The sequence below is a fragment of the Rana temporaria genome, chromosome 4, assembly GCF_905171775.1.
Source record: "Rana temporaria chromosome 4, aRanTem1.1, whole genome shotgun sequence".
NCBI classification, from domain to species: domain Eukaryota; kingdom Metazoa; phylum Chordata; class Amphibia; order Anura; family Ranidae; genus Rana; species Rana temporaria.
Window position 1 is genome coordinate 371,745,847 of NC_053492.1, and position 25,125 is coordinate 371,770,971.

At 40.4% G+C, this 25,125-nt stretch overlaps 1 protein-coding gene across 1 annotated transcript in view; it reads right to left on the bottom strand.

Annotated features, from left to right (window-relative positions):
• Positions 1-11,494: 11,494 nt before the first annotated feature.
• Positions 11,495-25,125, bottom strand: part of ZDHHC14 (zinc finger DHHC-type palmitoyltransferase 14) — a 148,211-nt gene continuing 134,580 nt past the window's right edge. Inside the window, exon 11 of the mRNA XM_040350959.1 lies at positions 11,495-11,801. Coding sequence (XP_040206893.1) covers positions 11,754-11,801 — 48 coding nt within the window. The 3' untranslated portion in view covers positions 11,495-11,753. The remainder of the gene's footprint in view (positions 11,802-25,125) is intronic.

The following is a 25,125-nucleotide window of genomic DNA, read 5'->3' on the forward strand; positions in this document are numbered from 1 at the left end:
CATTGTAGGCTGCTGGAAAAAGAGTTGGAGTAGAAGTTCTTACAAATAAGATGTAGAGATCAGTGGTGCCCAAAATGATGATGGAAGCAAATACTATCTATAGCTAAATGAAATTTTTGACTTATTTAGGATTTTGGACCTTAAAGCTCCATGCACACTGGCTTCTACAGAAGTTTTGTGTTTGTTTTGCTTGTAAAAGCAGCTCAAATTTTATCCTATGTGTCCATACACATTAGGACGATTAGAGGGATATTTTAAGCTCAACCTTAAAAGGTAGGGGAAAAAAAAAACACTTCTGGTTTGCATTTCTGAAAAATGCAAAACTCTCCTAAACTACAGTATGTACAGAAAACACTATAAAAACATTTTGTTCTGGTGGACCCTTTTTTAAGCTCAGTGTGCATGGAGCCTACTGTTCAAAAAGGTATATAAATATCTAACAAAGGTTATGTGCCCATTGTGTGTGGACAACCGTCTAAATTACAGAGTTTAGGAGTAGAGAGCCAGGCCAAAGACATGGTTGGACAAATTTGCTTGACTATACAATGATTTTAAGTACAAACATTTGTTGTGAACCTGAATACACCAAATACCATCTACTGGTCAAACCTGGTTTTAGTTCACATTTTGTGCAAGGTAGAGAATGAAGAAGCAAGGTAGAGAAACTCAGAAGCAGGCATCAACGTACCAGTGTGCCACTTTGCCTGGCTGGGCCACCTGTCTACAGTACGTTTCGGGTGGGTAGGCGGTTCTTAAGTGGTTAATTGTTTGTAGTTCATATTTGTGATACATTTCAACTATTACTATTTTTTTATGTTCCTGAAAATAATAATAATGGTAGTCACTACATTCACATTTCCAGTGCCACATAATGACCATTCTTACAGTTCTTATTTTTGCTTTCAAGGTGGAAGAAGCCTTACTACTGATATGGACATTTGAAAATTCTTGACAGGGTGGAAGAAAAAATGAAGAGCCATTTCCTTCTCTTTGACTAAAACTCTCAACAATTCGGGAAGATGTGTATATTCTGCATCTATAGTGATCTCTGAAGCGTATGCGGTCCATTCAGCATGTGATACAGCAGTTTGTAGGCTACACCCAATTATTATGCCCCGCACTTCTCTTAGCTCTTCTTCTACAACTACCAAAATCACCAGTCATGGCTATATTTCTAAATGGTAGATTTACGTCTTAGCTCTAACACACATTCTGTTGCATGTTAACTTGCATTGTTTTAAGGCAGTCTGTTGAAATAAATGTTTGTAATACCATCACATAAAAAACAGAAATTGATTTTAGGGGCAACTCTCCCTTCATCAGGGCTACAAGACGTACACAAATTGAAATAAAACATAAAAATTATGGTGATAAAAACTTGTATCCATATATATATTTATAAAAATAAATACAGACTATCATAAAGAGATTTATATATATATATAACCATGTTTTTTTACCATGTTTTTATTGAACACACCATGTAAACATTCACAGTGCATGTGGAAAAAGTATGTGAACCCTTGGATTTAATAACTGGTTGAACCTCCTTTGGCAGCATAACTTCAACCAAACGTTTCCTGTAGTTGCAGATCAGACGTGCACAACAGTCAGGAGTAATTCTTGACCATTCCTCTTTACAGAATGGTTTCAATTCAGCAATATTCTTGGGATGTCTGGTGTGAATCGCTTTCTTGAGGTCATGCCACAGCATCTCAATCAGGGTGAGCTCAGGACTCTGACTGGGCCACTCCAGAAGGCGTATTTTCTTCTGCTTAAGCCATTCTGTTGTTGATTTACTTCTATGCTTTGGGTCGTTGTCCCGTTGCAACACCCATGTTCTGTTGAGCTTCAGTAGGTGGACAGATGGCCTTAAGTTCTCCTGTAAAATGTCTTGATAAACTTAGGAATTTATTTTTCCTTCGATGATAGCAGTTCGTCCAGGCCCTGATGCAACAAAGCAACTCCAAACCATGATGCCCCCACCACCATACTTCACAGTTGGGATGAGGTTTTGATGTTGGTGTGCTGTGCCTCTTTTTCTCCACACAGTGTTGTGTGTTTCTTCCAAACAACTCAACGTTGGTTTCATCTGTCTACAGAATATTTTGCCAGTACTGCTGTGGAACATCCAGGTGCTCTTGTGCAAACTGTAAACGTGCAGCAATAGTGATAGTGTAGTACCGTTTAAAAATTCAGCTTTTATTGGTAAAAGACAAATGGGTACTCACAATTTTGTTGAAATGACAGAGCATTACTTTAGCATGCAGAAAACAGAAGTGTTGTGGCGTTCTGTCGGAACGGTACTACACTATCTTGGGACCCCTTCCTTCCTTCTTTTTTCCTGTATATGGAATAAACACTGAGAGCACCACCAGGACCACAGCAGGACGTGCCTTTGCCAGAGTGCTGCACAGTGGCATACACTGTGAATGCTGCAAACCCCAAGAGGGGGCACAAATCTGGTGAGTGCGGTCCATATAGGAGCACAGATTGGAGTGGATCATTGTGTGAAGCATAGAACTAGACGTTCACAACAGCATGAAGCACTTTTTCTAATTTTTATTTTTATTTATTTATAATTATTGGCACTTAATTAATTTTTTCTTTGTCATTTCTCACACCTTTGGAGTGGATATCACTAGCCTTTGTAGCACAAGGATTTTATTAAGGTGCACTATTTAATTATATATATTTTTTTTTTGGAACTGCGTTTTTATCGCAGCTGCTCAAGCAATTGAACTAATCTATTTTCACTTAATCGCATTGCTATTTACACACACATTTTGGATATCACCAGCAATTTCCTTTACTTTCCGTACTAGGATTTAAAAATGAGGTTTTATTAAAATGCACCAATTTACCTGTATTTGATTATATGTCACTGTGATTGTCTATTGTTGTGACTTAGATGAAGATTTGTGCAGAAATCCATATCACTCCAAAAGGGTTCACATACTTTTTCTTGTAACTGTGTACACACACACACACCATTTTAAAAACAAACCATACGTAAAAGTCATATAAAATGTACTGTTGTGTCTAAAGGATTAGGTTGCACTTTTATTAACAACCTAATCCTCTATAGAACACATTACATTTTATGTGATAAATTATTAATGATTTTTAGCTACAATTAAAAAATTGTGTGTATATACAGTATCTCACAAAAGTTAGTACACCCCTCAAGTTTTTGTAAATATTTTATTATATCTTTTCATGTGACAACACTGAAGAAATGATACTTTACTACAAGTAGTGAGTTTACAGTGCGTTTAGCGGTAAAGCAGCACCCATTTTAGCGGCTCTTTTTGGCCACTAGCGGCGTAATTTTAACCCCCCTAGCGGCTAAAGAAATGGGCTACGGACAGTGAAGGCACTCGGGCTCTATAGCGATTTGAGGGGCTGATTGAGGTTTTGGATGTGCGGCTCTATGTTGCGCTTTAAACCCATGTTCATATTAGTGTGGTGCGCTGGAAACACCTACATATTGTGAGTACCCTGTACATTTTAATAAACGCATGTTTTAAACATTTCACGCACTATTGGAGTCTTTTTCTCTGCATATGTTCTGCTGCTGACATAGGAGATCTTGGGAGAAGTTTAGGAGAAAGTGGTGTTGGATATCTCGCTGAGTCCTGGGGTTGCTCACAGGCATTTTTTGACCCTTCTTAGTTGGGTAGCACTCTCGGAGGTGAGCCTATACCCATTGGGGGGAGCATGAGTGAGGCGATTTGTTGGTGGTCTGGAAGCTTTATTTATAGGATTTCACAATTACATTTAGTTGTTCATCAATCAACATCCATTTGTGGAATTTTCACTGTTTTAATATGGACTTTTTTGCACCTTATTTTACGGACATCTAATTATGCACTGTATATGTTGTTTGATTCAGTACATTTTTGATATTTGTTTATATTTCATGATTCATGCTGCACTTTTATATATTGAAGCATTGTTGTGGTGCTTCGGAAACGCTGCCCGTGCATTTCAAGGGGCAGGGGTGGTTTAGGAGCAGCGCTCCAAAACCACCCCAAAGATGCTGCTTGCAGGACTTTTTACACCGAATTTATATATGTATGGATACAAGTTTTGCATTACCACCATAGTTTCTAATTTCTATTGCTTATTTTGCTTTGTGGCCCCTTAAATGCATTTGTTGTTTGTTTTATGTGATGGTATTATGATCAACCAAAGGCACTCTGACCTTTTACTTTGAGGTTTGATGCGCATTAGTATACTTTGAGTTGCTTCCAGATACCTATTGGGTAGGCATGTGTGTGTTTGAGAGCTGCCTCATTAGAAACCAGTAAGCTTGTTTGAATATTTATTTTCTTTTGTACTACTGGAATAAGCATTAAAATCCCAGCAGCTCTTAAATGTGTTTTTGTGGTAATGACGTGAATGACGAAAATCAAACATGACCAATTTTGTTTGTGGTACAATACAACACAGGTGTGTTGCCTTAGTATGTTGGGGTGCTATTCAATGCACCAAGGCAAAGCCTTCAGTTTTGTAGCAAGGAATTTGGTAGTGACCTTAGACACAGGGGAGGGCAAGTAAAAAAAAATATTACCTTATTGTATATCACAGTACACACGATTGGCTAATTCTTAGATTAATGGAAGGTCTAAAAGCAAACCCCGTTATGGGCGGGCAACACAGAAAACAACTAACATGTCAAAGTATTTAAAAAAAAAAAAAGAAGAGATAAAAAAATATTTTCAAACAAAGCAGCTGCCTGCTGAAGCCTGGACATCCACATGGTAGAATTTAGCAAACATGTGAACGGAAGACCATGTGCACCATACAGACATGGGACAAAATCTGGATGCTGAAAAATCCAAGATCAACGTATGGACTTTTACCAGTGTCCAATCACCTGGGAGGTGAAACATGGCTGATTGGTTTAAGCATTAGCCATACTGTGTGTTGTGGCATATGCTGTATGACAGGGGTGTCCTAACTTTTTTCAAAGAGTGCCAGATTTGATGAAGTGAACATGCTTGAGGGCCGACCATTTTGCCTGACATTCTTTAAACCATTACAATTCGGTCTTAGTGTGTTCCTCCAAGCAATACACTACCCAACAATAATTATCTCTCCTTTGTGGCTGTGTGTGGTAAAGAGATGAGCTCGGGCGTGTTATTTGGATATACTGAATTTATCGGTTTATAACATGCACCTTCACTTTAAAAAGGAAGTTTCAGAAAAAAATATTACATTTTAAATAAAGAACTGTGAAGCAAAATAAGGGTCAGTGCCTATCAATGCAGCCTAATTAGTGCCCATCTGCAGCCTCACCGTTGCCTTGAATTCAGCACCCACCTCATTGCCATGAATGCAGCACCCACTACATACGAATGCAGACTCACCATTGTCAGTGCAGCCTGCAGAGGAGACAGGGAGGGGGCGGGACGATCCCCAACAGACAAACAGGAGAAACTCCTGTTTTCTCAATGGGCCTCTTTAATTGAAAGTCCTGCCTCCTGTGATGGACAGAACAGTTGTCCAATGGCAGCGCAGGAGACAGGACTTCCTTTTACACAGGATGCTGTGTAAACAGGAAATACTCTCTTGTATGCACAGCACTCATCCCGTCCCCTCCAAGGCAGCCATCATACTATCTTTTGCGGCCCCCAACGCTCGGGGTTTCGTTGGGGGCCACAAAAGATATATATATCAAGACCGCTAGGCGGGACGTCCGAAACCGTAACGCAGGCCGTGATTGGCCCACAGGCTGGACTTTGGACATGCCTGCTGTATGATAAAGAAAAAGGGTATTTTTGCAAAGAAAGTCATAAATACTTCTTCCATCTGCATTCGATATCCACAAGCTCTGTTGTCAGAAGAAAAGTATCCGTGGCTCATTCTTCCAATCCTTAATACCCTATAACAGTAGTTGCCAGCCTTTTGGACCTCACGGACCACTAAACTCACTATTTTGAATCGCGCTGACCACTTACATGCCTTATACACCCCTCCCCCTGGATGACATGGCTACCTTATACTCGTCAGACTCATCATTATATCTCAGCTCCTTATCCAGCCATGTGCTCAAGCTCAGTGCGCCCTTCCACAGTCTGTGCTCAGCGCTGCCATTCCTTCTTCACTTCCCACTCTTTGCACTACTCCTGGTGCCTCCCTCTGAGTTCACAGGAGCCAGAACTACAGAAGAGGGATAGGGTATCAATGCGTGCTGACAGTATTGACTGTCGGCACGCATCGAGAAAAACACTGGAAACAATGGGCTGCATACTGTACATCCACGACAATGTTGATTTGCGGCAGAACCCCTGGGACCACAAAAATTATCTCATGGACCACTGCTCTATGAGACACAGTAATGACATAGAAGTCAAAAGAAACCAAAGCCTCCAGAGGGGAACATGGCGCTTAACAAACCCAAAATGTGGCAATCCCTGTTCCATGCCCTTTGGGTTTTTTCCCAATCGGTCAATAGAGCCATTTGTGACTTTATATGGCAACATAGGAGGCATCGAATTGGCCCTAATATCTAACCTTTGAGGAGGTGTTGCCCTTTCTCACCTCTTGCTATACTCTCGTGCAGCATCATTGCTTTGGGTCATTGATTGGTACAATTAAGATCAGACCATGGTAGATAGAGAAGTAGGAGTCTGAATTTAATAGCTGTTTGTTTCCATTTAAACATGAAATTGGAGATTGGAGCTGGGATAGAGCAGTCTTGGATAGGGATACATTAAGGGCCTCAGTTTTGTCATCGTTTACTTTAACTAGTTGCAGACCGCCTGCCACAGTCATACTGCGGCAGGTTGGCTCCCCTGTGCGAATCGCTGTCATAGTACGTCGGGTGTGTACATGGCGATTTGTGGGCACACACTGCGCCAGAGGCCCATTCATGAGCGGGGGAGCCAACCAGCAGGACTCGATGTCCGCTGGCCACCCACGATCACTCCAGAGAGAGGCAGAACAGTGATCTGTCAGTGTAAACAAACAAATCCCTGTTCTTTCAGGGGAGGAGAGACAGATCATCTGTTCCTAGTGATTAGGAACAGTGATCTCTCTCCTCTTTCAGTCAGCCTAGCCCCCATACAGTTAGCATTACCTCACAGGAAACACACTTAACCCCTTGATCGCCCCTAGCGTTAACCCCATCCCTGCCAATGTCATTTATACAGTAAGCAGTGGCTATTTTTTTTTAGCTCTGATCGATGTATAATTGACAATGGTCATCAAAAGGGTCTGATCTGTCCGCCACAATGTCGCAATCCCACAAAAAATTGCAAATTTCCTATCATTACTGATAGAAAAAACAAAAAAAAGCTATAAATCCATTCCCCATTTTGTAGACGCTATAACTTTTGCACAAACCAATCAATATACACTTTTTGCGATTTTTTTTTGCCAAAAATATGTAAAATACATAACCGTTGAAGATTTTTTTTTTTTATATTATAGCAAAAAGTAAAAACATTTTTGTTTATAGTGCAAAAAATAAAAACCGCAGAAGGTGAGCAAATTCCACCAAAAGAAAGCTTTACTTACTTAACTTAAATTTAGTTTGGGTACAGCGTCACACGACCACGCAATTGTCAGTTAAAGCGACACAGTGTCAAATCACAAAAAAAGGCCTGGTCATTAAGGGAGAAAATCTTCCGTTCCTTAAGTGTTAACCACTTACCAAGCCAAATTCTGAACGCTTTGATAATGGCTGGTAAAAAAAAAACATTTTAATAAATTTGCAAAAGACTTTAAACTTCTTTGCCATTGTCATTATGGGTTGTTGGTAGAATTTTGAGGAAAATAATAATTTAATCCATTTTGGAATAAGGCTGTAACATAAATGTGGAAAAAGTGAAGTGCTGTGATAGCAATTTATTACTTACTGCACTGTGCATAGAACCGTATTTGCTTTCTCTACATTTTCCTTGCTATGTAAAATCCTTGCTCACTCGTGCATATCACAGCATGCACAAAATGGGTCCCAAGTCACATTTGTACAAGAATATTAATAAGCTGTAATTTGAATTCATAATTTAAAAATGGTATGAGAAACACAATTTTTTCCTTCTTAATGTAGTAGAAGATACAAGCTTTAAAAAATTGTTGCCACCTAAATATTTATCCTCCATGCGCCAATAAAAGTTAAGTGAAAGTGCTGAACATATAACGAAAGAGTGATTTGGCATAGATGGCATAATAACAATGCTTTAAAGCCTCGTACACACGATCAGTCCATCCGATGAGAACGGTCTGATGGACCGTTGTCGTCGGTTAACCGATGAAGCTGACTGATGGTCCGTCGCACCTACACACCATCGGTTAAAAAACTGATTGTGTCAGAACGCGGTGACGTAAAACACAACAACGTGCTGGAAAAACGAAGTTCAATGCTTCCAAGCATGCGTCGACTTGATTCTGAGCATGCATGGATTTTTAACCGATGGTTGTGCCTACCAACGATCGTTTTTTCCCCCATCGGTTAGGAATCCATCGGTTAAATTTAAAGGAAGTTGGCTTTTTTTTAACCGATGGTTAAATAACCTATGGGGCCCACACACGATCGGTTTTGACCAATGAAAACGGTCCATCAGACCGTTGTCCTCTGGTTAACCTATCGTGTGTACGAGGCCTAAGCCAAAACAGCAATTTTGACCCCAACACTACCAAAACTACTGATACATCCCTACAAAAACCCAGGATTTCAGTTAATTCTTTTTGAAAGGAAAGGATTGTTTGTAAAATTATGGAATTGTACACAGGTATGAAAAAATCTTTAAAAGAGTATCTCATTAGTAGCTACAAATACTATAGCTTCTGACTAAAAAAAAAAAAGAAAAAAAAAAAGAAAAAAAAAAAAAAGACAGCAACCTCTCCAGGGGTCCAGTGCTGTCCTTACTTGGGCTGGTTCTATCCTGGTCTTCAGGACTCTGGCGCCAGCAGGTCTACTGTGGGAAGCATGCATCTTCGCACTGCGCATGTGCAAGCCACTCTGCGCTTTGTGAATGATGCAACAGCCTTCTGGGACAACATGTCCCAGAAGGGTGCAGGCAAAGATGGGGAAAACAGTAAATAGTTACCCATACCCCCCCCCCAAAAAAAAATTATAATATGCAAAACCAGGGGGGTTGAGGACATAAAGCGGAACTTCACCTTAAAGGTGAAGTTTCGCTTTAACCTTGCTGATAAATCCTCACGAGATATGCAAATAGCACATTAACCACCCACAACATAAATTTCAAGCAAAATGACCTAAAAGCCCAGGTTCACACTGATGTGGTGTGCGAAACGCAGTGAATGCTGTGTGTTTCCCGTACCACAGTGCTGTGTTCTGCTATCTGCTGCGGGTGTCAATTAAAAGTTAACGTCACCCCAAAAGCGGGTCGCAAATGCAATGCATTTGCCTGAATCGGATTGCATGGGTATAAACAGTGTGGCTAAAAAGGGAAAAAAAGTGCCTGCACCTCTTTGATGCGATGCGTTTTGAGCAATCAAAAAATGAATGGGCTCAAATCGCGCTGCACAGAATTACATACAATTTGCACAGGAATGCGCTGCAATTCATATGCGGTTCCCAGTGTGAACCTAGACTTAAGTTGGAGTTTTCATTTCTAGTAACGTGGCATTATCAGGGCAGTTTTTAAGTGGACCTCAACGCAAACGTTACTGCGTTTCATTACTGGGCACTTAAACCCCCTTCGTGCCCAGACCAATTTTCAGCTTTCAGCGCTGACGCATTTTGAATGACAATTGCGCGGTCATACATCACTGTACCCAAATTATATTTTTATCATTTTTTTCCCCCACAAATAGAGCTTTCTTTTGGCGATTTTTATTTTCTGCGCTATAAACAAAAAAATACCGAAAATTTGGAAAAACACAATATTTTTTACTTTTTGTTATAATATCCCAATTATTTAAAAAAAATAAAAATTCCCTCGGTTTAGGCCGATATGTATTCTTCTACATATTTTTGTTAAAAAAGCGTATATTGATTGGTTTGCGCAAAAGTTATAGCACCTACAAAATAGGGGGTTAAATTTATGATTTTTTTTCCCTTTTTTTACTAGTAATTGCGGCGATCTGCGATTTTTTTGTCAGGCCTGTGATATTGCGGTGGACATATCGGACACAATTTTGGGACCATTCACATTTATACAGCGATCAGTGCTATAAAAATGCACTAATTACTGTATAAATGTGACTGGCAGTGAAGGGGTTAACACTAGGGGGTGAGGAAGGGGTTAACACTAGGGGGTGAGGAAGGGGTTAAATGTGTATCCTGGGTGTGTTCTAACTGTGTGGGGGGAGGGGACTGACTGGGGGATGTGACCGATGCTGTGTCCCTATGTAAAGGGACACAGATCGGTCTCCTCTCACCCTGACAGGACGTGGAGCTCTGTGTTTACACACAGAGCTCCACGTCCCTGCTGTCACCGCCGATCGCGGGTACCTGGCTTCCCAGCGATGCCCCGGGCACAGTGTTTCCCCGCTGCGCGCCCCCAGCGGCGCGCACGGGGAATGTAAACAACAGGATGTCCACCCGGCACTTGAGAGCCGCGCTGTGGACGTCTTTCGTCTATAGCGCGGATCTCAAGTGGTTAAACAGTAAAAAAAAAAAAAGAAAACAAAAGGGGGCTTTCATGCTTACCTTTACTGTAGAAAAAGGTTGCTCCAGGCTTCTTTCAATTCTTAAAGCGGAGGTTCACCCTAAAAACATGTATATAACATTACATTCTGCATACTTACAACATTTACAGTAGGCCATTTTTTTTTTTGCTGTACATACCGTATTATTGATATTTTCCACCCGGCTTCCGGGTACACACTCCCGCGGGAGTAGGCGTTCCTATGCCGAGGCGCAGTGTCATGTGGGACTTCACCCAGATGATTGACGTCTTGAGAAAAACTTCCCCTCGGCGGATAAGGCGCGTCACAAGTTTCCGAAAGTAACCGAACTGCGAGTCGGCTCTACACGGCGCCTGCGCACCGACTAGGAGCCGTGTAGAGCTGACTGCGCAGGCGCCGTATAGAGCTGACTCGCAGTTCGGCTACTTTTGGAAACTCGTGACACGCCTTATCCATTAAGTTGCGTTTTTCTGCACATCGTCGTACATATATGGTGTGAACAGGGCACATAGAAAACAATTTTTTTCCCATTTGTCCTGTCCACACCATACATGTGCGGTGGTGTGCAGAAAAATGCAGCTCAATAGACATGATGTGAACATACCCTTAATGTACAAAATCCTTCAGATTTTCCAACCATGCAGGATGAGGACCTAAGCAAAACAATTCAAATGCGTTGGACCCTTATGCTACACAAGTGTAACTCTACAAATGGTACATATTCTTCTGTGATTTGTAAGAAGTCTTGAGAGAAGAGTGGTTGTTGGCATCAAGGAATATAGAAATCCCCGGGGAGTGCTCGCTGAATGAACAGATTCACACTGTGCCTAGATTACAATTGAACTAATGCGGTTTAAATATAACACAATATTAACCAATAGAATGCAGTTGGCACAAAGGTCGTTTATTCTTCTGAAGCTTACAAATTATAATTACAAAAATGAATACATCAGAAGTAATCCAGACCCTGAAATATATGGTTTTTGGAATTTACATTATATACAAGAGGCAGAAGACTGAATTGGCATCTTAGAATACAGTAGACATTTTCCAGCATGTCCGCTATCCACGAGCAGCGTTGGTCAGAACAACCAGTTTTGTTTGGCTAATGACACGTTGCTTTCTTCAACATCCATCAATGTTTATTTATGCTCCATCAGTACAGGCGTCTCTCGGCTTTGGCTCTGGCCCTGAAAATGGAGCATTTCAGAAAAGACATTTAATCAGGATTTTATCACACAATCACATTTCTACTTTTAGTTAAAAGGTATAATTACTTGATTAAAAAAATAAAAATAATATATGACTGAGGTTACAGAAGCGCCCATGTTGTAACTGCAACTTACTCAGGTGGTATATGTATGATGAAAACAAATTTAAGAGAAAGGGAAACTATATTAACCACTTAAAGCGGGGGTTCACCCAAAAATCACTAGATCCAGCATACTGCCGACATCTGCAGTATGCCGTTTTTTTTTTTGTACTTGTACTTTGTATCATTTTAACGGTCTTTCTTCTCCGGCACCGAGCGGCGTATCCTTCCGGGTATAGGCGTTCCTAAATCAAGCGCAGTTGATTGACGGGCTTGGATAGTGCGTCACACCTTCCGAAAATAGCCGACGTGACTCGTCAATTTACGGCGCCTGCGCAGTCAGCTCTACACGGCAGGCGCAGGCGCCGTAAGCAGCCGAGAGTCACGTCGGCTAATTCCGGATGGCGTGACGCGCTATCCAAGCCCATCAATCAACTGCGCTTTATTTAGGAACGCCTACTCCCCGAAGGATTCCCCGCTCGGAGCCGGAGAAGAAAGACCGCTAAAACGATAAGTACAAAAAATAAATAAAAAATTCAGCATACTGCAGATGTCAGCAGTATGCTGGGTCTAGTGACAGAAGGTTGATTTTTGGGTGAACCTCTGCTTTAAGGACCCCTTCACGCCGACATACGTCGGCAAAATGGCACGGCTGGGCACATCAAAGTATATGTACGTTGTCCTTTAAGCCCGGGGTCGCAGGCGCGCGCCCGCGACCCGTTCCGAAGCTCCGTGACCGCGGGACTCGCGGACCCGATCGCCGCTGGAGTCCCGCGATCGGTCCCCGGAGCTGAAGAACGGGGAGAGCCGTGTGTAAACACGGCTTCCCCGTTCTTCACTGTGGCGGCTGCATCGATCGTGTGATCCCTTTTATAGGGGGACACAATCGATGACGCCACACCCCCCCACAGTTGTAAACAAACTTGGTCACATAACCACAGGGGGGCGCTGATGGTGTTAACTTCCAAACTGCAATTGTCATTTTCACAATAAACAATGCATTTTAAATGCATTTTTTACTGTGAAAATTACAATGGTCCCAAAAATGTGTCAAAATTGTCCGAAGTGTCCGCCATAATGTCGCAGTCACGAAAAAAAAAAATGCTGATCGCCGCCATTAGTAGTAAAAAAAAAAACACAATTACTAAAAATGCAATAAAACTATCCCCTATTTCATAAACGCTATAAATTTTGCGCAAACCAACCGATAAACGCTTATTGCGATTTTTTTTTACCAAAAATAAGTAGAAGAATAAGTATCGGGCCTAAACTGAGGGAAAAAAAATGTATTTATTATAGCAAAAAGTAAAAAATATTGCATTTTTCTCAAAATTGTCGCTCTATTTTTGAGGTGATCAAATACCACCAAAAGAAAGCTCTATTTGTGGTCAAAAAAGGACGCCAATTTTGTTTGAAAAAGACGCAAGACCGCGCAATTGTCAATTAAAGCGACGCAGTGCCGCCGAATCGCAAAAAGGGGCAAGGTCCTTTAGCTGCATTTTGGTCCGGGTCTTAAGTGGTTAATATCCTTTCCCATGTAAAGCTGCTATTGCTGACCATCTACTGAAACGGCTGGCTGTTTCAATTCTGTTACCTGTTCCAGGTTAGTAACTCAAAAGGGTTCTTGCTTTTAAACGTTTTCAGTAAGGACTGACACCTTCACCCAAGAGGCACACATTTTTCTTATTGGATTCAATGATAAAAATGTGTGACTCCTAGGTGAATTTTTTTTTTAAATGGCATCCAAAAGTATTTAAACGTGAGGAAAAGTGGGCCAGAAATTCTGCAAAAATGGTCCAAAATTGCACTCCCGGCCCTTTTAGCCCAAAAATGCACCATGACCCTTTTAGCCCAAAAATGGTCCAACATTGCACCCCGGCCCTTTTAACCACTTGCCTACTGGGCATTTTTACCCCCTTCCTGCCCAGGCCACTTTTCAGCTGTCGCACTTTAAATGACAATTACATGGTCATGCAACACTGTACCCATATGAAATTTTTTATAATTTTTTTCACACAAATAAAGCTTTTTCGTGGTATTTAAATCACCGCTGAGTTTATTTTTTGCCAAAACAAAATTTTAGGAAAAAAAAAAAAAAAAAAACTTTATAGTTTGTTATAAAATTTTTGCAAACATTACATTTTTCTCCTTTACTGATGGGCGCTGAGAGGATGCACTGATGAGGTGGCACAGAGGTGGCACTAATAAGCGACATTGATGAGGCAATGATGGCCAATGATAGGAGGGCACTGATGTCCCTGTAACATAAGCCGGTTAACGCCCCCCCTCACACTACCAGCGTGAGGGGAGAAAAAAAAAAGCAGATAACCAGCTTCTGTTTACTTCCGTCATCAGCTGATCAAATGGTAAAGAGCTGCTGTACTTGGCCCTTTACCCCGATCTGTAATCAGCCAAGTCCAGAGGACTCGGCAATCACAGGAGCGTCCTGCCCTACTTGAGCAGAGGAGGATGTCCATGGACTCCCTCCCCGCATTTTAAGCCTGCGCTGTAGCCATCTTTCGGCTATAGTGCAGGCGGGAAAGGGTTAAAGAATGAGATGTTATCAATTAGGGTTGTCCCAATAGCGATACTAGTATTGGTACCGATACCAAGCATTTGCCCGAGTACTTGTACTCCTGCAAATGCTACGATGCTTCACCCGATACCTGGGCAGTCAGGGTTATCAGTGCGGTGGGAGAGTTACAAGCACCGATCACCCTGTATAGATTTCAAAGTCTGGCAGCGGGCCTGTTTCTCTCCCCCTCCCCCCCCCCCAGCTTTCAGCTGCTTTCGTGAAATCAGCGGTGATCGGTGCATGCAACTCTCCCACACACGATCACTGATGACTGTCCCTGTATACTCCCAGTCCCCCTCCGTTCTGCTGCTGTCCCCCTCCATGCTGCCATAGCCCTTCGTTCTCCTGTGTCCTTCTCCGTGCTGCTGTCCCCCTCCGTGCATCTGTCCCATCTCTTCTCCCCCTCCGTGCTGCTGTCCCCCTCGATCTGTCAGGGTGGAAAGCGGAGGTAGGAGCCGGTAAATCTGGCTCCTTAGTACTCTGAAAGAACAGAGTCCGTGATCACCAACTCTGTCCATTCACATAACTGGAACATTGTAACCTCCTGCGATTACGATGTCTCAGTTAATGAATGGAGAGGAGCCGCTGTCTTCTCTCCATTCATTTTCAGTGCAGCTGAGGCTGCCAAAAAAGGGACTGGGGAATATGTCCCTAGTCCCTTTCTCTGTCTCAAAGGGGAGATGTCAGAGGTCTGTAAAAAATATATATTTTTGTTTCTAAAAAAAACACTGACACTGTCCATTCCACCCCCCTTAAAAAAAAAAAATGTAAAAAAAAACTGACACATGTGCCACTGTCATATGAGATTAAATAAAAGTATCGGCAATTGGCGAGTACTTGAAAAAAAAGTATCGGTACTTGTACTCGGTCTTAAAGTGGTATCGGGACAACTACATTATCAATGGCAGGCCTCATGTTTCTCTCAGGAAAATCTTATAGTTTAGGCGTTATAGAGATTAGTCTATAGCAGTGGTTTCCAAATTGCGGCCCTTTAGGCATTTTTCCTGCCATGGACACCAATAGGACAACATTACTCCCACCAGCAATGAGACATATTTCCTTCCACTGACACAAACAATGGGGTAAGATTCCTTCCACTGACACCAAAGACATTGAGACGACATTGTTTACTCCCACTGGGCACAGTCCGGTCCCCCTAAAGTTTGAACGACAGTAAACTGTCTATCTTTAGAAAGTTTGGAGACCCCTGGTCCATGGGGTTGATTTACTAAAGACAAATATTCTGTTCATTTGGCAAGGAAGCTTTGCTTAGCGAGTGAGGTAAAGCTCTGCTGACTTCAATCACCCAATCATGTGTTAGCAAAATACGTGTTTGTTTTCTTGCACATAATTGTGTATTCTTTACAAAGTAAATTTGTACTGCATCCACTGAAGGAAAATGTCTTTGCCAAGTGAAAAGTCCATCCAGCCTTTAGTCAACCACTTTAGGTTCAGTTAGTTTGCATGGTTTAGTGTGTGGTTGTTTGCAGGTCTTTTATTACATATATGAGATAGGTATGTTTTTTTGTCAAGTAGTTTTTATTAAGAGATTTAGACTTTTTACATTCAAACAACCAAACAAAATAAAAAGGGATACATAGACAAAGGGCAAAGCTCCCAAAGGCAGTATGGCTGTTCTCACAATGGACACAGAACGACTTGCATACATAAAATATCTGGTTCAGTAAGGAGTATCAGTAATGCATGTCAAAGATATATTGTGCTTGAGTAGTATACACCAAAATATATATAAAAATTGTATTCTTACTGTGAATAGCAAAATAATGCAGTGAGAATGAGTAAATGCTTGCCTAAAACATTGCCACTGAACAATTCTAAACTAAAAACGACCCTACTGCTAGCAGCCTGCTATAGGTTTGACAGTCCCACCCATGTCTTGATCTGCTTACATGAGCCTGTGTAGATTTGCAGAGACAATGGTTGCTGGAGCTAAACCCGGGGTACCTGCAGTCAGGGGTCCCATAGTTTACTGAACTTAAACGGGGTACCTTGGGATTTCAAAATATACCTTTCTTTGAGCAGGGTGGCATCAACTTGGATTATGTCATTCCTCAAGCGCAAGAGGGAGAGGTGCTATCCATTTCAACAGAATGCATTTGTGAGCCAGGCACAACAGACGGGAGATGGCAGTCCCGGTTTGAGGTGTAAACCGTTCAAGAAATCTCAAGATACAGGTCAGGGGGGTTACTTGAAACACCTGAAAGGCTTGATTAATTGATACGATTTTGTTCCAATAGTGTACCAGTTTGGGGCATCTCTAGGACATGTGTAAATGGTCAGCCAGGGTACCCCTTGCATCTGGGACACTCTAGTGTCATTTAGTAAAACACTAACAATAACATTTCATTTACCATTTTATTCATATGTAGATTAAGGGAGTAACCTCTGATCTGCTTAGCCATCAGTTAAAAAAAAGAAAAGTCAAAATGTATTCCTATTTAATACACCAACATTTAGTTAACTATAACATGCCCCAACTAACTAACCCATAATTCCCCTGAGCCATTTTTCTTTTGATATATACAGTATATGTTTTTCCTATTAAGGTTTTAAAAAAAAAAATTCAAGTCTTGTTTGCTGTTTCTCAGACTTGCATAACAAAATTGAATAAAACTGAACAGGAAAAAAGCCTTATTTGCACCTTTTATTTGCTTTGTACCGGGATCCTCAGGTTAGTGGAATTATATTATATATATATATATATATATATATATATATATATATATATATATACATATACACACACACACACACACACACACACACACACACATATATACATACACACACACACAAATTATGAAATAAAATATGCACTTTATCTAAAGGAACTAGTACAGAAATATTTTTTTTTTTTAAACTGTTGAAATTAAAATAATGCATTTTTCATTTTCATTCATAGTTTTGTGTATATATTACAAAAAAATGGTGATATTGTCTTGCAGCAAAAAATAAATAAATATGAAAGGCTGGTCACCTCCCTACCCCTCAAAAAAGGTATGCATTTCTATAGTATCGTAATTTATGAAAAAGTTATTGTTATAAAGGCACAATTTTTTACCTAATTTTAAAGAGAAGGGAGTGGAATCAGAACACCTGTCAGGTTTTATTGCTGTCTGTGCCCCTTTTTAAAGAGACCCCCTCTCTATTTGTCCTGTTTATCATTGAAAGTAAAAGAAAAATCTATTTAAAAAAAATTAAATAAATGTAATTACACATTTTGATCTCCAGCTAGTAACCATGTTTTTTTTTGTGTACACTGCCAACTCATTCCTCATCTGCAAGAAGTTCTGCATGAGAGAAAGAGAGAGAAAGAGAAGAAGGAGAAAGAGAAACACCACCTTAGACACTCAATGGCTCTTCCTGTTTACATTGTGATTGGGCACGGCTGATCATAATCTGCTCATTAATACACAGCTTTCAAGAGCCGATCACAACAGTTCATCCGTTATTTTTCGAAGAGACAAAACACGAAAATGTTACCAGATCGTACTATTTTTGCTTAATCAGCACAGTTTTCATCCGAAAATATAATACAAATACAATACAACACATTGCATCACTTCTGAATTTTTATTCTGTTTTACGAGAATTTTCATAAACTCAGTAACCTAAATAAAAGGACAAATACAATTAAGTACAAAACACAAAAATGTTTCTGTACAAAACCAGATCACACAATTTGTTTAATCAGTAGTTTGTCAAAAAACAATAAAATAAAACCAGAAGAGCAAGACCACGCATGCCTGGAAACGGAAAAACACATACTACCCTTTGTTCCACATGACCCTCCCTTCTAGATTGTAAGCTCCAACGAGCAGGGCCCTCCGATTCCTCCTGTATTGTACTGTTTTCCCCGATGTTGTAAAGCGCGGCGCAAACTGTTGGCGCTATATAAATCCTGTATAATAATACATCACTTCCGATGTTGTATTGTGTCATATGAGAGTTTTCATAAATCTAGTAACCTCTTTATTTTCACTATGAGATTAGCATGCAAAAATAAAACAGACGATCATTCGTGCGATAATCTCATTGTGTGTACCAGGCTTAAAAGAGAAGTCTGTTGCTGTATCTGTCCCCCAGCATCTCTTCACCGAGAACCGAGCATCGCTGACGGCTCGGTTCTCACTCCTCCTCGAGCAGAGCGATGCCGTCGGCATCGCTTCTGCTCTACTCAGCGCTCATTGGAGCGCTGAGCCGTACAGGGGTGGGGTTGCGGCTGTCTCAGCGGCTCGTTGAGACTGGCATCACCTAGGGCAGCTGGCGGATCCAGACTTGGAAGTCGGGATGAAGCGCTGCCCAGACCGCTCTACGCTGAAAACGGGTCACAGGCGTGCAAAACGAATTGCACTCCTGTGACCCAGAGGAGAAGCCCAGCCTAAAAAGCTCAGGCTGGACTTCTCCTTTAATGATTAGAAAAGCTAACGTTCTTAAAACTAAACATTTTGCTCAAAATTCGACTAGAGAATTGCCAGCTTTACTTTTGCTTCGATTCCAGCGCCGGTTCCCGCATTGCAATTCTCCCGCAGGCAGTTCACACCGCAGGTGTCAATGCAATGTTAATGACACCCCCAGATCAGTTCACAGAACGCAGTGCGAACTGTGAACTCGTACAGGAAACAGATCGCATGGGTGAGAACACCCATGCGATCCGATTCCAGTGCGGGGAAAAAACAAGTCCCTGCATTAAATTCCTTCAAATCCAATGTTAGTTCAGCCATACAACTGTATGGCTAAACTCGCATTGCACAGACATCGCAGGTGATCGGCACCGCAGTGCGGGTGTGAATCACATGCAATGTATGTGCTCACACAAGTGAACCCAGGCTAAAAGACTTGACTTGTACAATAATCCCTACCTGTGTACAACAGGCCTAACTGCTAAAGCACAGGTGAAGTGTCAGCAAAGAACGATCATGAGACAGCTTCCTAAAATAGGTCTGGAACACTGACTCACCTGGCAAATCGCTCTGACACACAAATACCCAGCTCTTGGGAACGGCTTATTAGAATACATCATATAAAACACTGCTACAAAAGCAAGCAAGACAATCCATATAAAACGCATGTTTTTTTTTTGTCTCTGCAACAAGATTGGACTACATATGGTCAAAAGTCTGCGTTTGTTTTCACATTTCTATATCGCCTTGCGGTCTGTGTCTGCAATATTCCATGTATGGGCAGACCTAAATAATTCAGACAAGAAAAAGAAAAGCTTCCAGCACATCACTAGGATGTGGTCTTTAATAATTGAACATTGGATCAAAAGAGCATGCTAGGCAGTTTATTCCTAGATGCATACTTTAAAACTGTATACAGCCAATTTTATATTTTTTTATTAGATTTAAAAAAGACTCCCATTCCTACAAATAGTAGGTCTGGGATACAAGATACAGTATGTCCCATCTTGCTACATCCAGCTATGGTTTCTTATATGTCCGAGCAGAGAACTGTAGTGTTATGTTGTTGAATCCTCTTCATGATAGTTACATAACTGATGTAGTAGTTGGGTGTGGCTGAGGTCATGGACAGGATACACATTGGGGATATTGGAACAAAGATTTGTTAGATAGGTGTTTTTTCCTCAAAGATTCTCAGTGACCATTAACAGCACTTAAAAGTAGAACTATAGGCAAAACTTTTCTTCCCCCATTTTGGATAGAGCAAGGGAGCGTTATACCCCAGGTCAGATTTTTTTTTCCGCAATCGGTGTCCCATTGCAGAGATTTCCCTTCAAATTCAGTCTCATAGCCAAAAAAGAAGTGAGGGGGAAATCCCTGCAAATTATGGGAGGTCACCAGAACTAGTGTCCCCATCGGAAAATGTCCCCTCTATGACTTGGCGACAAGTGATAGAGGGGACAGACGTACCACAAATATGTAGCCTTCAGCTTCAAAAAGGTAGTATTGGGGTGATGCTGCAGTTGGCTTACTTGTAACAACCACCGATGAGGTTTAGCAGCCGCACGGCTGTTATTACAAGCAGCGGTAAGGGACGTTTCCCACCCCCTCCGCACTGATAGCATTCAAAACAGCCATACCTGAGTACCTGTCACTGCCTATTACTGTCACAAGGGATGTTTACATTCCTTGCGACAGCAATAAGTGCTCAAAGAAAAAAATGTAATAAGGGACAGTGTCATTTTTTTTTTTTTTTTAAAACGCCCTATTCCTCAGTGCTCGCGAATGCATACGCAAGTTGTGCCTGCAAATATAAACAGTGTTCAAACCACACGTGAGGCATCAGAGCTAGAACAATACTTCTCATGCAAGACCTCCTCTAACTCTAAACAGGTAACCTGTACACATTTTTAAAGCGTCGCTATTCAAATGAATGGGAGAAATTTTAAAGAATGACATGTTGGGTATCTATTTACTTGACGTAAATAGTTAAAAAATAAATAAAATTGGGCTAACTTTAGTGTTTTTTTTTTTAATTCATGAACGTGTATTTCAGTGTGACATAAAATATTGCAAAATGTTATGCTCTAGGGTCTCTGCTAAAAATATATATATATATATATATATATATATATATATATATATATATTTTTTTTATATTTATTTGGGAATGCCAAGTAATTTTCTAGAAAAAAAAAATTACCGACTTTAACTTGTAAGCAACAAGTGTCAGAGATGCTTAGGCATGAAGAGGCTAAATTTATAACAGTAAACCAGGCAAATAGGGGCACAGAGCAATTTAAAAAAAAAAAAAAAAAAAAAAAAAAAAAAAAAAAACACGTTTTAATCCCTCTCGCCTCTACCCAAAATTAAAATTTAGCTTTTAGTTAAATTTCAATTCTCCGTTCAGAACCATAAGTGATATCAATGTGCCAATAGTTGCTCATCTGCATTTGTTTTAGATGCATCAAACTAAACCTTCAGCCTTTTATCCCCCCAAAACTTGGAAGTAAAAAAACATATATATAATACCTCCATCACCTGCAGCACCACATTTCAGGATCTTCTAGTGCCTACATGTTAGGCCCGTTTGCTTATGGAGTATGTTTATCCAGGTAAAAATTGCAAAATCATGCAATATTTTCTGCAGGGGCACCAGACTTCAGAGGAACTTCTTAGGATAGAATTATGGAAGTTATTGCTCACTAGCTTTATGCTGGTGTAATCTTCATTGCTACCCATCCTGTCTTCATCACGGTGCAAGTGATTGACCTTGAAAAAGGTGTTCACACATGTGATAAGTCAGTGACTTAAGTAGTAGTGGCAGTAAGCAATATGAACCCAGAGCTTGTGCCACCACAAGTCAGCAGGTATAGATCATTTATCTCTACACTGACAGGTTCCTGACACAAGCAAAACACATAGGCGCTTAAAGCCTAGTACACACGATCAGAAAATTGGACATAAAATACTGGTTTCTAAGTGATCGAATGATGATCTGATAACTAGTACACAACTTTCGAGAGCCAATCACGACAGTTCATACGATTTTTTTTTTTTTTTTTTTTAAAAGGACAAAAAAAAAAAAAAAAAAAAAAAAAAAAAAGCAGCACAAGGATTAGTTACATTTACTCATTGTGTGTATGAGGCTTTAGTATGGACTGATCTCTCCTCTAGTAAGCAAATCTACATATACAAAAATTGTGTACAGCCCAGCCTTTGGCCAGGTGTTATTTGCTGAAGGACTTGGGGGAATCCATTGAGGCACAGCTGGCAAATCAGCAGCTCAGATTGAACAGAAATCCCACTCTTTGGCAGAGACAATAGTGCAATGCTGCTCACATGACCAGTAGTTGGAAGGAGCTCAGAGTATTGTTTCTGCAGCAATGGTAACACCACAAATTAAACTATGTTTAATTGAATAAAGCTGATAAAGTTAAATATAACTTCCCCAGTACATTTTTTTCTTACCCCCTTACCTTGTCTACTGGTTTGACCTCAAACATACTCACATGGACATAAAAGCCAGCATTGTCCTGTGATCCACTGAACTGTGCCTACACTCCAGGTCCCACACAACCATCTTCCTTCATGACATCATGGAAAGCTGGCTGCCTCTTCCTAGGTCAGCAGGTGGCATCCAGATCCACCCTCCTCTGGCCAATGTGTTGAAGTTGATGCCCCCTGGGGTATGTAACATGTATATCCCAGGAGGCTTTAGGAGTGGAATCTTCATTCTTGCCTATGTGACAGAGTAGGCAGTGCAGTAGTGCAAAAATTGTTTATATATATATATATATATATATATATATATATATATATATATATATATATATATATATATATATATATATATATATATATATATATATAATGTTTGAGGATGAGACACTTGTAGGGGTTAAAAGTGCAGAGTCAAGCTTCACCAATGTCAAATACTGCATAGAGGATAAAGTAAAAAAAAAAATTCTGAACTAGCCAAAATATTCAAACCTGCCTCCAAAATCACTCAACAAGGACACGGGTATTCAAAATGTCCCAAACGGAACTAGATGTTCATTTATGCCCATTTCTAGAAGTAAAACTTCTTAAAGGATCACTAAAAAGGAAAAAAAATGTTTTGCTAAAATGACTGTTTACAGGGTATAGAGACATAAAAGTTAACCGATTCCTTTTAAAAATGATTAAAAATAGATTAAATTCAATCATATAATGTGCCTCTAGTTTCACTTTCGTTTTTAAACTGGTTTCATGTTTAAGTGAAGTAAAGCGACCCACAGAACAAAAACAAACAAATCCAGGGCAGTGTTTTGTTTTTAAAATGAATCTGATTGGTTCTGTTAAGTTTTAGACACACAGTAATGACAGCTTAGATCATCGTGAAAAGCTCCCAGTATGATGGTTATAAGGAAATAGACAACCAGGAAGTGTGGAGATCAGAGCAGTTTTACAGCAACATCAAAGCTAAAACGAGCAATGAGGACATGAAACCAGTACTGCAGTAAGGTAAAGTAAGCCATTTAGCTAAAAAAAAAAAAATTCCTTTAGTGACCCTTTAAGTTAAGTTGACCATAGACGATTCAGCAGAGACCGGCCGAGATTCAAACCATGTATAGACAGGCTGATTGTACCCAAGTTGATCAATCAACTTGGGTACAACCAGCCTGTCAAATTTTCATGCGAATATTACCAACCCATGGTTGCAGGAAAGAAAAATCGTACCATCTATGGCTGGCTTTTGGGGACCTGGCATGCGCTCAGAAGAGTTTTTGTTAATCTTTTCAATAACCATCAAAAACACAGATAACTTATCTACAGGCTTTGCATACAATGTTTTATAGGCAGTCAGTTTGTAGTATTATTGAAAAGGATAGATCCAATTTGTTATAGAAATGTTAGGAAAGCAAAACAAATTAGCCAATGAAGTGCAATTAGAACGTTTAGAGTCAAAAGTAAGAGGAGAGGGAAGGTTCCAGGGTCTAGTACAATCTAATCTAAATTATTTTGCAAATGAGTAAGAATGTGTAAGATGGGTGCAAGAAGGTTGTAATTAATGCAGGATTTCCACATAAAAAAAAAAGTAGCATGAGTAACTAAAAATGCTGGTTAACAATTTGTTGATCATAAGGCTGTCATGTCTGTATCAGACCTCATTAAAGCTTACCATCTGTTTTTTTTTTCCCTAAGAATTTCTCTTGGCTTGTTAAAGAAAGGCTGTATTAATGCTACAAACATTTTCTGTTTACTGTTCAGGGACTAAACCTACCAAAAGGAGACCAAAATCACCTTATATAAAGTGTTTTGATACAGAGAACCAAGTGTAAGATCAGTAGTTGTAAGATTAAAGCTGAACTCCAACCTTACCTTCAGTGACAAATCTGCAGGAGACCTGCATGGGACTAGCAATCTGCTGATCGCTGGTAAAATGCTTTTTTTTAAATAAGTGAACTTATCCATTAATATCTGCTTTAGCCACTTAACCCCCAAGCCATATTGCTGGTCAAAGACCAGAGCACTTTTTGCGATTCGGCACTGCGTCGCTTTAACTGACAATTGCGCAGTCGTGCGACGTGGCTCCCAAACAAAATTGGTGTTCTTTTTCCCCCACAAATAGAGCTTTCTTTTGGTGGTATTTGATCACCTATGCGGTTTTCTAGTTTTTGCGCTATAAACAAAAATAGAGAAATTTTGAAAAAAATGAAAATTTTTTACTTTTTGTAAATATCCCCCAAAAATATATAAAACTTTTTTTCCTAAGTTTAGGCCGATGCGTATTCTTCTAAATATTTTTTGTAAAAAAAAAAAAAAAAAAAAAAATTGCAATAAGCGTTTGATTGGTTTGCGCAAAAGTTATAGCGTTTACAAAATAGGGGGTATTTTTATATATTTTTTTACTAGTAATGGCGGGCGATCGCGCCCGCCAGTGAATGCGCATGGGAGTCGGGGACGAGTGCGCGGGGCGCCCCTATTGGCTGCTGGGCGAGGTGACGTATAGCTACGTGCTCTCACCCAGCAGAGCCGACCCTGCCGCCGTAGAACTGCGGCGGCTGGTCGGCAAGCAGTTAAGATTTTTCTTCCACTTAATATATAGTATGGCATGTCCTATGAAACTTTTTCTTTAGAAGGGGTGATCCCTTGTTTAATTTGAATGTAGCAAAAGTATTTTGATTCTGGAATCTTTAAGATTCCAATCTTAGCGCATT